We start from the raw sequence: 15154 nt of genomic DNA, 5'->3' as shown, positions 1-15154 counted from the left end.
CGCGAACAGGCCCTTACAAAATGAGGGGGTTGTTGTGCCCCATTTACTGTATATACGAAAGGTTAGAGTAGCTAAATGTAAATAATCAATCGTCAACGCAGTTTGCATCCAATCGTGCATTTTGTGATCGGGAGAAATGTGTACCTCACGTCCAATCGCGAGGGCGAGGGAAGGTCTGATCGTCCAGTTAGTGTCGCAGGTTCGCAAATATCGCCCAATCAGGGCGTGAGTTATTTGTGTGGTGTTTTTTTTGTAATTTTGGCATAGTTAGGCCGAGTTAGAAAGATAGGCGCGGTCTGTAAGCTGGGACGAAAATGTATTTAAAAGGCGGAGTGTAGCCATGCGAAAAGGTAGGAAAAAGCAGCAGGAAAGGAAAATCTGACCATACTGCTAGTGTTGTAGTAAGCCTGAATTATGTCCTATCGGGTTTCGACAGCAGAGGACCAATCACGACTAGCAGGCTTGAATAAATATGGTTACAATACAGAATCATCAAACAATTTAGCCAGGAATGTTGCCTTCATCTTTGGTGACTACGTGCATAATATTATTTGTGAAAAGGAAGCTTCTTTTAAAAACCGCTTTTTAAATGAGTACTCATACGATTCGAAGCTGTTATGACAGGGTAAACGAAATCGGTGGATTATCACGGGACTCTGGAGCGTTGCAAAATTATCCCTCTTCTGTGACATCACCTTCTTTTCCCGCTTAGGTACGGGTGCAATATTTTTAGGAACTTCTCTCTCCCCCCCTTCTTCCTCATTCCAGAATCCATGGGCTCGTGTAGAGATGGTGAAGCTATTCTGTTGTATTGTTGGTGTGGCGGGTAGCGCGTTCTCCGTGGAAGTAGACGAAGGCAAAACCGTGGATGACTTGAAGGAAGCGATCAAGGCGAAGAAGATGTTCCAGTTTCCTGCCGACGAGCTGCAGCTCTTGCTGGCGAAGGCGGGGGGCAACGCATGGCTGTCGAGCCTCACTGAAGATGTGGAGAAGCTGAAGAAGGGAGAGAAGACTGCTCTCGTCAAATCTCTAACGCAAGAAGAAAATGAGCTGCAGGGAGAGTCCGGCCTCAAGAAAGTGTTCGCGGGGATGCTATCGCCATCCACCGATGAAATTCACGTGCTGGTGGTGGTTCCGGAGCAAGATGGTACTATCTCAAACGATCTGTCTGCAGTGACAACGCCACTGACAGTAGAGCAAGTGGAGATGTCAATGAATAAGGCTCTCAGGGAACGAGATGAGAAGGCGCCTGCGTATTCGTTCTCCGATCTGAATACTGCGATGGAAGAGCAAATTGTCAAGAAGATGCGCCTGACCGAAAATATCCCTGATGTCAAGGAGCCAGTCGATACTTCCATCGCCGGTTATTCGTGGATTCCAAAAATCGTGGAGTCAAAGGGCTGGGTACACGGCGTACCTGAAGCAACATTTGAAGACGCTGATCGATCGAGGAGACTTCTTATTGGATGACATTGCGGGCGATAAATCAGTTCTTAACATCGTGGACCCAAGGCTTCGGTTTGCTATCAAAGGCACAGCTGATGTATTGCTCATCAATCGAACAGCGAAGAACCCACTGATTAAGCTGGCTGGGGTCAGCTGGGTGATCGAGCTCAAGAAGAAAGTCCAACCGGGCCATGTTCCTCAAGCAATTGGTCAACTTGTGAGCTGCAGCATGAAGGTGCCTCTCAATTGCTATCCGCTGAGTTCGTTGACGGATTTAAACGACCGCTGGCATTTCTCTTGGTTCAGCGACAAGCACGTTCTGACCCAAGTTACGTTGAAGTATCCAAAGAACGCGTTCAGATTTATCGAGGCAGCTGTACTGAGACGAACGGAGTCTGCCCCACCTCCTCCGTCATTCATGCCTGGATCTTTCAAGACAATTAAGGTTGATGACTTCTTGCCCCAGCCGGTTGATGCTCGTGCAGAGGAGATGATTGAACGATACGAGGAGATGGCAGATGTGGTGGAACCAGAGTTTCTCATGGCGAGGCGGATGGATTATGCGCGTCAGTTAGCCCAGTCGATGCCTATGTACTCTTACATGTATACGTAATTCGTTGTTTCGATCTTTACGAGTCACTATCGTGAATGAGCATTTATCGCTGTGTTGTACTGGCATATTGGAAGTCGCCATCATATCCGTCTGTTTCGTACTTGCCAACTACTTCGTTGTCGAGGGTGCCAAGGCCATGGACGTACACAGTCTGCACGTGGCCTTGGCCATCCACGCCACAGCCTGGATCCTGCAGTTCATTGGCCACGGCGTCTTCGAGCGTCGCAAACCGGCGCTCTTCGACAGCCTGGACCAGGCTCTGATCACCGCTCCGATGTTCGTAGTGAGAGCTCCTCCATCGATACCTTCTCGTAGCGATGTTCTTCCAGCAGCCATTCCACGTCCGCAGTCTTCATCTGCGCCGCGATGTCGCTACTGGTGAATTCCTCCACATTCAGAACGTCGTGATCGCGACACATAGCAGGAGCCGATGACGCAGCCGACCAGACTATCTTGCCCTTCTCAACGGACGAAGCTTGGTAGGGGCTGCGATAACTCTCACGTGACGGTATCGCAGCTCGAAATTTGCTGACCTTCGGTTCCTGCGTGGAAGTTTGGGCTGGATCTTGTCGCCAGAGCCCACGTTGACAACCTTCGGCTCGTCGCTCTCGCTCACATCTTCCGAGTCGCCCCCGTTCTCATTGAACGCTGCCAGCACATGCTCCCGTCTGGCTGCCAGAGTCGAGGTCATGGGTTTATGTCGCGTGTACACCACCATCGCGAGCTGTGGGTCGTTCTTCAGCGCCTCCACGAAGTCTTTGAACGACACCAACCTGCTGGTATCCTTGTCCACCACACGTATGAATTCCTCGACGTGTTTGTGGATCTTGCGTTGCGTGACCGCGCTAGTCTGACCGAAGATGTTCTCCAGCATGTCAGCCACTTCGTCCGCGTCGATCTTGCCGCTACAGTCCTTGTGTGCCAAGCGGAAGGTCTATTTCATCTGCATGAAGATGGCGGTGTGGTCCGGCTCCGAGTACAGCAACGCATCGTTAAAGAGCATCTCTAACGTCTTGTCGCAGCAAATACATGGCGCTCTTGGGGTAGATCAGAAGCTCCACAATGATGAAGAGCACGATGTCTACCGAAGTTTGTGCGCGGCTGGAGTACGAGCTGATCGCGAATGGATGACGCGTTGTCCGATGCATTGGAATAGCACAAGTCGAGCTGCCCCATCAATATCCCACAACAAGAACGCCAGCAACTTGGCCGCGTGCGGGCGACGAAGTGGTTCGTAGCGAGGTTGCGGGTCTGAATGGTGACGCTGAGCAGCGTAGTCTGGATATCGACGCTGTTCTCGGAGCCCTCGGCGTTCGGGATCACCGCATCCTGCTCGTACAGCATGTCAATAGACAGCCGCGCTTCGCGCGACGTGAGAAAGAGTTGCGCGCTTCGTCCAGACGCTCGTTGAAGACCTGCATCGTCTTCTTGCGCACCACACTCACGCGCACCCGACGCAATCAAAGCGTCTCCCGAGCACCGCCTTGGACACACAGCAGCAACATATCCCATTGTCCTTGTGCATGCTCCACAGCTGTCGTATATACCTAAACTCAGTTTAAACTTCCCACCATGTAAGTGCACACGATTCTTCATGGCGTCCAGGCTGATCGGGCTTTAATTTTTAAGCACCAACAAGTCATATCAGCATCTACTCCGCTTCCTGCTTTGCAAACGCGACTCAGCAGCACGCTTTGTCGGTTTCTGCGGGCGAGTCGAACGTCGACGATATGGAATATCATCTTCTTCATTGGCATTGTCGATACCACGGGCGCTGCCAGAAACATTATGCATTGCTGGAAGTTGTCCGTCTGCTGTACAGGCTCCGATGGCCGCTTGATCTGGCCGCCTAGAAGCCTCGCACATGACTCTAAGAGATGGCATTGTTCGAGCCTCTAAATGTCCCGTAACCTCGTTGGCAGCGTCATATTCCAGAATGACCGTGTCAGTGGAGGAGGAACTTGCAGTTGATAGCACCGGGGTGCCTGCAGATGATTTGCTGCATTCACTATGGCAGATTCAGCCTCACTAAGTTGCCTTGTATGCACAGAGTCTGAATCAGATGGCTCTCTGGATGATGATGAGGAGAGCTGGTCCACGTGATGAGCATGAGCTGGCCGTACAAACTGACGAGTGCGCATACTCACACCCGGGCAAGCAACGCCACCTAGGACACAGGCAGCGACAACATGGCAGCACATCGCGTGCTTGCGGTTATAAGCGCATGAGCACGATTTACTTCTAGTGTCTACTACCCATCCTACAACTGGCATACCCTGTGTCTGCATTCGCCTTGAATTTACAGATCGAATCGAGTTGGCCACAAGCTTTTTCTCTGTCGCGGAAAGCCTTAGGGCCGACTGCTTCACTCTGTACAAATCCGATTCAACATATCCGACAGGGGGAATCCTGTGTACAGAAAGGCAATGGCGGGTGTGCATAAGCCGATACAACCTCATTAGCCGGTCTGAAGCCGTGGAGACCGGGGTGCGAACAAACACCTTTTGGGGTGAAAACAAAAGAAGATGGGGTGCCAGTAAAAATCAAAACTGCTTCAATCTCTTCACGTTGGGGGCAAAAAGATGTGTACACATCAAAGCCGGACTCACCTTCGATGTACCGTACTTTTAATAGCATCAAAAACGTGCCCATTTTTTTCAAATGCCAATTCCAAGTCACAATATTAATAATTCGACCGGTCGAGTAAACCAGCATCAGCTGCTTGCAGGTTAACTCGACCACTTGCACAGTAACTCGACCGGTCGAGTAAACCAGCATCAGCTTCTTGCAGGTTAACTCGACCACTTGCACAGTAACTCGACCGGTCGAGTAAACCAGCATCAGCTTCTTGCAGGTTAACTCAACCACATGCACAATAACTCGACCGGTCGAGTAAACCAGCATCAGCAGTGTGCAACTTTGCTTGATTGGTTGGAGCGGGCGCAGTCGTGTTACAGCCAGCTCTACAGTTGTTCGCCATAAACTGTTTTTACTCCAGTTGACCCCCGGCACGCCGTGCATTCACCTCATTGGCACCTGTGCTTATCCTACTAGCACCGAGCGCAAAACCGAAGGATGCCACGTCATTCCTGGGCACTATTGGCGGAACATGCAACGAGCGCAGACTTTGTCAAGCTGCGAGCTTCAGATTTCTGCTGCTCCGGTGCATACGTAAAGCGTGAGATGGACTGTAAGATATGCAACGCCGACCACGCTATGATTGAAAGACGACTGGAGTGTATCAGCTCGACATGCGCAAGCAAGGAAGATATGAAGGGAGGTATGCAGTGTGGTGTGCAGTGAAAGTACTGGGAATGTACATCTAGACCCGCGTGGCGTGTCAACTGTAACGACAAAAAACACTTTAGGGGGGAGGAACAATGCGCTATATAACATCGTATACCGATAACAGATGAAGTGAAAGAATTTATTACTAGAATGGATTCATGCGGAATACGACCACGCGATATTTGGAGTAACCTTCGTCGTACAGCTGATGTTGCACCACCTCCACTGGGGTTACTGTCGCGGCAGCAGGTGTCAGACTGTGTGAAGAGACTCCGAAAGAAAAACTTATCTCGGAATACACGGGAAGCCGTGAAGAAACTGACAAAAGAGTATCCTTATTTTGAAGGCATCGACTGTGACAAGGCATTTCTATTGGGGCCTGTGGATGGTGTTGATGGATATCCACGGATCGGGAAGGGCAGTGAAGAAGACCCGTTTGTTTTGGGTGTAACAACAGCCAATTTGCTGACAAAAGTAAAGCAGCTTCACGGAAGCGAACATTTTCGCTTGTTTCACACTGACGCGACCTTTAAACAGAGCGACCTAGGTTATCCGTTTGTCTCGTGTGGATTCACGGATCGGTCAAGGGTTTATCACCTTGCCGCAATTGTGATCGTCAGTGCTCGAACCCATAGAGAGTACGAAATGGCCTTTGACAGCGTCGCCAGAGTGTATAAAATTATTTCAGACCACCCTTCGGGTTGATGCCATCTTAGGCGACGCGGAAGACGCTCAATTTAATGCGCTTCGGGCCGTAGCTGCATTCAGTGACAGCAAATATTTGATGTGCTTTTTCCACGTACTTTACAACGTTCACAAAAGAACAAGGCATCTCGAAACTGGGCCAAGGGTCGCTGATTTCACAGGTATAATGGATATGCATTACGCGACAAGTTACACTGAGTATTGCGCAGTGAAGGATAGAGTAATTTCGAGTTGGAGGTCTGAGCCATGTCTAAGTGCATTTGCAACATATTTTGAAGAGCAGTGGACGGAAGGCAGATATTGGAGTTGGCGGATTTTTCATTCCCCTTCAAGTTACGCTACAACAAACAATCCATGTGAGGTATTCAATGCAACTGTAAAGAGGCATGTTCATCGAAAAACGAGTGAGGTGTGCGCACTTTTGCGAAGTATGATTAGGTTGGCTGAGGATGTGGGGCCCGACGTGCCGTCACCGACAACATCCATCGCGACACCAAACGGCGAGATCAAGAAGGCGGCAAAATGGATGCTGAAAGCAAAGGCTGTGCTTGAAGCTCGTACGAATGATGAGACAAAAGTCCAGGTGATGCATATTCTGGAGGTGCATGTTGACACCACTGCGATGGAAACAATTCGACGCCTTGCAAACAACGTGGTTGAAAACGAAGAAGATCCATTTGTACTAGGTTTGGTTTTAGAAAAGGCGGAAAAAAGCAAGACGTCTCGACTGTATCGTGACAGTGTAAAATGGTCTACCCGCCGTGCACATCGTGTCAATATGCCACAAGATGGATGGCTCGTGGATGCTGAGAACAACAAATGTGGCTGTGCTATTCATTTAAAGTTTGGTGTGTGCTCGCATGTGGTCGTAGCAAGATCAGTTCTCGGTATCGGGCCTGGGTAAGGTGATAAGCTTATGAGTTGGCGAGCGCGTAAAAACAGCGAATCCATCGTGAATCTCCTTCGAACTGTGAGATGACGTTGCAAACGCCAGTGCCAGCTGATACGAACAACACACATGGCTTTCGGGACGGTGCACCCTTTGGTGACAGCGGAGTTTGGAGAGAGACCAACCGTATTGAAGATGGTTATACCCCCTCCAACCACAACTGGGCCACACCAGCAGCGGGGAGCACGATTGAATTGTCTACTTTTAGCGGTCAGCCACACTCTGATTTTATCCCGCCTATTGAGACTGTAGCGTGGACAGCTTTCGACCCCTGTATCATGAACACACCCCATTTCCTACGGTTGCAAAACTCTAGCACCTTTTGTGTTAGAGGCAGCACTTCCTTCGATCTACCCAATGGAATGTTTGCGATGGCTCCAATGAACCAAACTATCGAGAAGTTGGATTGGCAAAACTTTGATACTGAGCACCATTTACAAGTATCATATTCTCTCAGCCCAATAACTACTGCTCATAATGGAGGGCCAAACAATTTTAGCCTGCACAGAGGAATAGAAACAGAGGCAACTCGCGCGCCTTCGATTATGTTTGGGCTTCCTTCCCCGCGTTTAAATAGCCGACCGCCACGAATGACGAGGGCTTTAGAAATGGAGACTTTGCTCAACTAAGGTATTGTAGTAAGGTAGGATGAAAATCTTTAACATTGAGACTTATGACCAGGACAGGCCTTTGACTGCCCAGCTTAAGAATAATAACTTTATCGATGGAGCAAAGTTCACTCTGGTCACTAGATGGGGTCTCGACAGAGCTGGTTCTTCTTGCTCGCGATAATACAGTCATATATGGGTATGATGGCTAACCGACATCTAGTATCCAGCACCTACGATGACCTGCGTTACAACATTTGCTTGAGAGCGATAGTGGCTTGTCGATTAGACCGGCTCGCTGTTGTTTTCCCCACCTTTTATGATTAAGGCGTATAGCGACTGTTTTTTAATTTAATCACGATAAATTAGGTTTGGTCCAACTCGACCAAACCGGTAGGCATCCAAAGCGAGAGCAAGCTTATATCTTCCGCTGCTTCTTCCAACTAATCCCATGAACCGTACCAAAGCTAATAGGCAGCCCTAAGTCAAATTAATAATTGCTATACCGACATCCACCGTCGCGATTTAAGAGAATTGCGTACCGTCAAAATGTTAAGGCTACTTTTAAGGGACACCACTGGGCTACCGCAGCTATTTAAGTGCTATCACCTACTGTCTCTTCCTCGATATATCGTGAGCCTTACCATGTCGGTTTGATATATGTCAGCAGAGGTTTTTAAATGATGTCATACCGGCCTGGAATAAATCGAACTAATCTGCATTCGGCCGACTTAACCTGCACACAGATGCAACTTAACTCGACCAGTCGGGTCGAGCTATCACGCATGTGGTCGAGTTAATTTGAACACAGATGCAACTTAACTGGACCAGTCGAGTAATCTTTTTTACCAACCCCAGCACCGCTCTTCCTGTATCGCCTGGGGTCCAAACTCGGCTCTTTCACAAAGGAGAGTTTTGAGTCTGATAAAGCTTTGCACCAGCCGAGAAGTGTGGATTTCTTTACTCCTAACTCAGACGCTGCTTGGGATGTACTCCATTCTCTGTTTTCCACCCAGATCTTTAGCGCCTTGGTCTTGTCGGCCTCCGTATACTGTACGCAGCGGCGCTTCTTTTCCATGCCGCACAATTCCAAATCAGTGGAGGTAGGCAGATAAAAAAACACGGACCGGTCCATAATTTAACCGGCTAAACATTTACGGCCGACCGCCAAGAAAAACCATACGAAGATCGAGGTTTACAGTTTTACCGGAACTGCGTTGAAGGCGGTAGTAAAATCTCAGTGGCTGAATTACAGAGATATTGTGAGCAAATACCAGAATTTGCTGTACAAAACGACCACACGAAGCAAAATTGGGTATGGCGCTTTATTGACCATTATCGACCAATCTTCACGCAGTCGCAGATGGCGATTGAAAACAGTAGTCGCGCTGAGGGAGATGCCGAGGGCCACGGTGAGAGATCTGCCCAGTGTGCTGCTGAAGAGGAAGAGGGGTGTCACAGCGTTACGGCGACTACTGGTAATGTTAATGGTGCAGAGCCGCAGACTTCTCTCCAGAGGCAGAGCGTAGGGTCGGTGGAACATGAAGGTGCGATTATCCGCAAAGAACAGGAGGCGGTGATGCCGAATGCTTAGTGTGAACGGCTCGGTGGCGAGCCAGTAGGAGCAGTGACTCAACCAGGTGTCGAGGTTAATTTAGATGCGGCTGGCATGGATGACGGCTACTTGGTAGAGGAGGTCCACGAAACTGATAATCGCGATCCGCTGAGAGTAAAGTCACTTGATATGATTTTTTCAAGACCTCCAACATACGAATCAAGACAATTTTTAAAAAGCTTCAAAAGTTTTTATTTCGAGAAAACCCCAAGAATTACTGCAGTCCGTCTAAACAAGGTGCCGACCAGCTCGCTATTGTTCCCTGATAAATTTAGCAAGATCCTACCAAGGGATATTATTAGGCGCTGCTCTCAAAAGGTCGCCTCGCTCCAAGGAAAAACTAAAAGTCTAGCTGAAAAGGATATCGCACTAAAAATCGAGGGCGTTGGAACATTGTCCACGACGACCGTCAACATCATGAAGATGTGGCACACTGCCATGTCGGCTGTCAAAGATATCAAGAAGGCGCTTTTATGGATCCAAGGTATCGACTTCTCTGTATCGTCGTCTCCCCTCACTTCAAGGTAACGAGAGATACTGGTGTCGAGGAGCGCTTGAAAAGCCTCCCCCTGTCGTCACTCAAGGTAAGATACTCACCGATCATCTTAATATTGCTAAACCATCAAACAAACTGATGAACGCAAATATTGTTTTTTACTATACAGATGGAGTACATTGACGTATCTGGAAATGGTTCGCTTAGTGACGGAACTGTTAATTTACTTCTGGCGAAGAACTGTGGAAATCGAGCAGACATGGTGGCTATTAATACGGGGAGCATTGGAATTGTGCTTAATGGGACTGTTGGGATTACTGCTGAGGACCTAGCCAAATTGTTTTTTGGTCTATCGGATAAACTGGTCCTGATCCCACTTAATTGCAACGGTGTTCACTGGTGTGGCATCATGGTGCAGCTTGCCACTGCAACAGTACTGGTGTACGATCCGATGGCTTCATCATATCAAAGTGATGTAAAAACAGTTGCCACTAGCATTATACCACTGCTCTCACCCCCCAACAAGGGCTTCCGATACAGAATTCGGACGTTTGCATCGGATATGGGCGTCCAAATAGACAGCTATAACTGCGGACTGTTTGCCTTAACAGCCTTCGAGACATTCTGCGGAGCACCGGCATCGGGAGGTCAAGGTAAAAAATTGACGCAATACTTAAGATATAGGTACTTTTGCATGTGCTTCTAAGCAATTTGAATAACATTCTTGGTCTTTAAATCCATAACATGCTAGGTGAGGCGAAAGCAAGAAGAAAATCAAATTTAAAAGTAGTTTGTGACTTGACGGGGGCTTAAGGAATCATTGAGCTAGCGCTAAGCAGCATTGTATACTGCGTTGTAGCAGCCCAAGCCAGTTGGACTGCGTGAAAGTGCAAAGGCACCAGAAATAGCTTGAACATTTGGCAAAGGGGCGATTTCGTATCGTTTCTTTAGATAAAACAGTGCGCGCCTTCCCCGATCTTCCCCAGAAAATGTCTATAAGCAAAGCGCAACAGGTTGTGACATATGAAGTATGTTAGATTTACCGAGTAACACGCAGAAAAAGCGTGAGTATATAGGTGTACGGGCTTCTCACTGTTGCTGCCGTTCACAAACTTTATAATGCGCAATTCAAGACTGAGGACCTATGAAGCGTGTCGAGTAGATTCCCATCTAAATAATGCACCGCGCGACAGTGTCAGAACAGGTATAGCACACGAGAAACGGGGGCTGCCCCTCCTCACCTTCCAGTACGCCGCTGTTGGTCCACTTCGAGTTTGTTTTTTGGAACAATTGGAAGACTATATTTAGAGTAACGGACTATAATTTTTTACAACTTGGTGGAGAAAGGGGAGAAAACATTTTACCGGCGCCCCGTTATGTTTTTGCTGGAGCCCTGTTTTGTTTTTTGCTGAGATCCCAATTGAATTTTGTTTGCGCCCTTTTCACGAAGCCGTGGAAACCGACTCATACACCATATCGCTATTAAGGAAAGCTAGCCGGGCCCCATTCAAGTTTTGGAGCAATTCAGCAGGATTAGCTGGACCACCTGGGCATTGCAACTTCACCTTTCTATGGTATTGCTCCAGCGGGTTGGTTGTTGCCGCACAAACCACTTAGGGTCCAATAGGCCTGCCACCGTGAGAATCTGTGCGATTTTACCCCAATCTTCACAATATGATCCGTAAGCTTACGGGCGGCAGATCCAATTGGAAACTCTTTCCATTTCGTAATAATTCGGTCTTTCACTGTAGGATACTGCTGTTCCGTGGCGTAGTGCATGTCGTACAGATCGGCGAACACACTCCTAGTTTCATTGGTATGTACCTTTTCTGTTGAGAGTGCTTCCATACATTTTTAGTGACATGAAAGCACATTAATACAGTTGTGTGTGGAAGCTCTGTGACGCACGCGTTGAACTGAGCTTTGTCCGCGTCCATCATCACAAATTTAGGTGCAAAAAATGCTCCACGCACATCCATGCACACTCGCTTTACAAACTGGATACACCATCCAATGTCGATTGCCCGCTTCTGTGACGTGCAAAAGTACACCATTGGAAAGTATTGCCCACTGAGATCCTAATAACCAAAAGCCAACACCACAAAGCCATTGATAGCCATATTGTGGGTACTATCTATGTGAAGAATGGTAGTGCAGTTGGGGTTGTTTTGCACGTCGATGTAGTTTTTTTACCATGCGTAAGCAGGTCATCCCAACTCGCAAAGGATATGCGCTGGAGCCATCGCCGAGATGCGATACTCGTTCAGTATCCTGGGGATGGGTATTCGGTTGGGAGTCGCACAAAATCACCATGTCTATGTCCGAAAGTGTTCTAAGATCTTGTTGGTCGTAAAGGCGACCATTACAGAGCGCAATCAACGGAGCCATGGAGTCCTTGGGGTTCTTTCTTCTCCAGTTCTTCACAAAATCACTAACTTGGGTGCTTTTGGGGGCGGGCCCGGCCATGGTATTGTTGTCTACGAAGGTACAAAGCAGTGTATGTGGTCTGGCAGCTGTTGTTTTCTCTCCGGTACTAAGGCTTTCAATAATATAGCTCTTCATTTCTTGTGTCAGCCTCCGCTCCACAGGAGTAGGAGGATCGTTTATGTCCATCACGTGAATCCCTTGCAGAAATACCTCACCCAAATCTGACGCGAGACATAGTTTAAATTTGTATCTACACGGACAGCGCATCAGTGGTCCAACATCATCATTTTCTAGACGCTGTAGCTGTGCTTTGCAGCGCTTTGACCGACACAGGACCAGTTGCGACCTCATAGAGTGCCCACAGCGATGTAGATTGTAGTCATTATTGAATAAATGGTCTATTGTACATCCAACCGAGTTGCTTTTGTCAATTGCGTGTGACGGTAGACGATTGCGGTACTCTGCTAACGTATCCGGCTGTGTAGAGCGCCAACTCCGCGTCCACAGTGGTCGCCGCCTGGCCTCAGCGTCGTTGTCAGCGCCAGAATCCCATTCTTCTAGCAGTAAATGACCTTCCGAGTTGCTGTCTTGCCCTTCGCTCATTGGCCTCGGTCGTGATGTGGTGTTGGAAATCCCACGTGAGCTCTAGCTACAGATGTAGTTAGGATGTTCCCACAACAATACGTCTACTAGGATAGTAAACGATCGTTCGGGCGGATCTGAAGACCCCCGTTCTGCCCTTGCACCGGGACAAACTGGACCTTGTAAACTACTTATATAGGCCAACCAGTAAAATAAGAACACGCTACTAGCACGAGCAAAGCTAGCAGGTGTTTTGAATCCTCGTGGTCCCAACAGCGGAAGGGTACCAGGCACGGGTAAGCCTTTTACGAGATCACCGAGTGTTCAACACTCGGCTGAAATAAATAAAAGGGAGGCAATTCAAGCACTCCCAGTCGTGCAAATAGGCAACAATAAGCCGTCACGTAAAACCTCCCGATAATAATCGGCCAATACACAAAGTCTCTTGGCCTTGCCGGATGAACCCTCGCTACAGAGCTTCGAGCTCACCGACAGGCATAACACACTCAAACAAGCTTGACCTGACGCTTACCTTGAAGCCGGACGTCGCTCTGTGTGCTTGAGTGGAAATTCTGTTCTGTATTTAAGCTTACCCTTTCTGGTCTATTCCTAATAAGAAGTCCTAATCAAGTATACAAATATCAAGTGAACAATGATCCGTTATGAATCTTCTTGCATGCCAAGCGTCGTCTGCACCGTCGCATGAGCATCTTTAACGGTCCGCGCCCTGTCCCAGACGGTGAACGTGTCTTCCAAAGGTCGCTGAGTATTCCGCGAACTCATCCCAAGGGTTCGTACCGTAGATGGTCCGCTGAATGCGAATCCGGCCAGTCCATTATTAATAATAAGGACAGCCTGGATTCAGTGACATAGGGCCGTATCCGATACTTGTTGAAAACTCGGAGGTGACGCCGTCGAGTCCCTTGCACCTTGGCATCTCCGTACATCACCCGACCGAGGGTTCGTCGCTTGAACAACTTGGGCGGTGTCACGTCTTTGTCGACGGGTGATAATCCGCAACCACGGAGAAATCACTACACCACAACTGCCCCTGTCGCAATGGAAGCCACGGTACTGGTGCCCGTTGTGACATTTCTTCATTCTTCAATTCACCATCTCGCCACCGTATGTCCAAGCGTCTGAATCGAGCCGCGTCCGACACTTTTCAGCGTCTCAATCCTCGTAGACGTCGCGAACGTGAACAGCTGGAGGTACGTCAGCTCATCCTACTCTTGAATCATCGGCACCTTGCTCATCATCTCGCATTACTCGACTTGTTTCTCAGGAGGGCAAGGCCGAGGGCTCGAACGTCCCTCAGTCTGCTACACTTCCTCCGACAGCGGCGTCATCAACTGGTCCTTCGGCGCTTTCTGCCCCAGACTCTTCACTCCCTGCGGTAGCTCCTGCAGCACTCCCCGTCGTCGCTGAATCCGCGGAGATGGCTCCTGCTGCTCCTCCTGCCCCAACTGGTGGCCCACCACCACTCACCGAAGATTTGCTGCGCGCCATGCTGGCTGAAAGTACGGAGGCATCGGACGATCACATGATGACCTCGATAATCCCGTACTTGACTGCAATGGCTCGTCACCAAGTGCAGATCAGCGTTGCGCCTCCTCTCCACGGCGATATACACACTCAGCGTCGTCTCGAGACTGCTGTTGGTTTCGATGAGGTCCTCGCTGCGATACAACCTGTTCCGGACGCGCTGTCGGCATTACCCCAACGCGTTGCCGACTTAGAGCGTCAGTCGCGGTTTGCTCAGTCCGAGGCTGCTGCCGCCGTGCGTTCGGTGGCACCCCACATCATGGCTCGTGAGAACGCGGAAACGTTCCTCAAGGCTGCAAACGCTGAGATTGAAGCCTTACACCACCACGTCAAGATTCTCCGCGAGTCGAACGCCAAGAACGACGCCATGCTCGCCACTGTTCAAGCCACTATGGAACGACACGCAGAAGACTTGAATCGTCTGCACTGCGAGGTCCAAGCTCGGGACGTTTTTATCAGCACGTTGCCGAAGAAGCTGGCTCGCGAACGCGAAGTGTACAAGTCTTCTATTGGCGCGAATACTGAGCAGACTTGGAAGCTTCACCTCCTTCTGGTAAAGCTTGCCCAGGGCAAGTATGTCGATAACGACACGCTCAAGGTCCTCGAGAACCAGCAAGACCGTAACACTCGCCTTCTCCAAGCGAATCGTACCCTCCGTGCACACTTGAGTCTGGGCAGGGAGGGATCCCGAGGTACTTCGTCTGGCTGTTCGAAAGGTACGCTCTTAAAGGTAGCTCCCTCCACCCGTGTGATCAGGCAAACTAACGTTCCGTTCACAATCCTTCGTGATAGGTCTGACTGCGGGCGAGCTGGACCTGGACGCCCTGGACTTAGATCAAGAGACGTTGGTCGCTTTGCAGCGTACTCAGTCCTGCTACGC

At 49.2% G+C, this 15154-nt stretch overlaps 1 protein-coding gene and 1 pseudogene across 1 annotated transcript; one reads left to right on the top strand and one right to left on the bottom strand.

The window, feature by feature from the left end:
• Nucleotides 1–789: 789 nt before the first annotated feature.
• Nucleotides 790–2047, top strand: PITG_12098 (annotated as a pseudogene; the record flags this gene model as incomplete).
• A 55-nt stretch (nucleotides 2048–2102) lies between these two features.
• Nucleotides 2103–4711, bottom strand: PITG_12097 (uncharacterized protein; the record flags this gene model as incomplete). Its single annotated transcript, XM_002900678.1, has 6 exons — nucleotides 2103–2318; nucleotides 2365–2545; nucleotides 2593–2993; nucleotides 3089–3486; nucleotides 3715–4044; nucleotides 4669–4711. 6 exons carry the CDS (start codon nucleotides 4709–4711, stop codon nucleotides 2103–2105), a joined length of 1569 nt encoding a protein of 522 aa, XP_002900724.1.
• Nucleotides 4712–15154: the final 10443 nt, after the last annotated feature.

This window comes from Phytophthora infestans, genomic scaffold (genome assembly GCF_000142945.1).
Source record: "Phytophthora infestans T30-4 supercont1.24 genomic scaffold, whole genome shotgun sequence".
Classification (NCBI taxonomy): Eukaryota; Oomycota; class Peronosporomycetes; order Peronosporales; family Peronosporaceae; genus Phytophthora; species Phytophthora infestans.
Note: the sequence above shows the minus strand (reverse complement) of the source record. Positions and strands in the feature narration are given on the sequence as shown.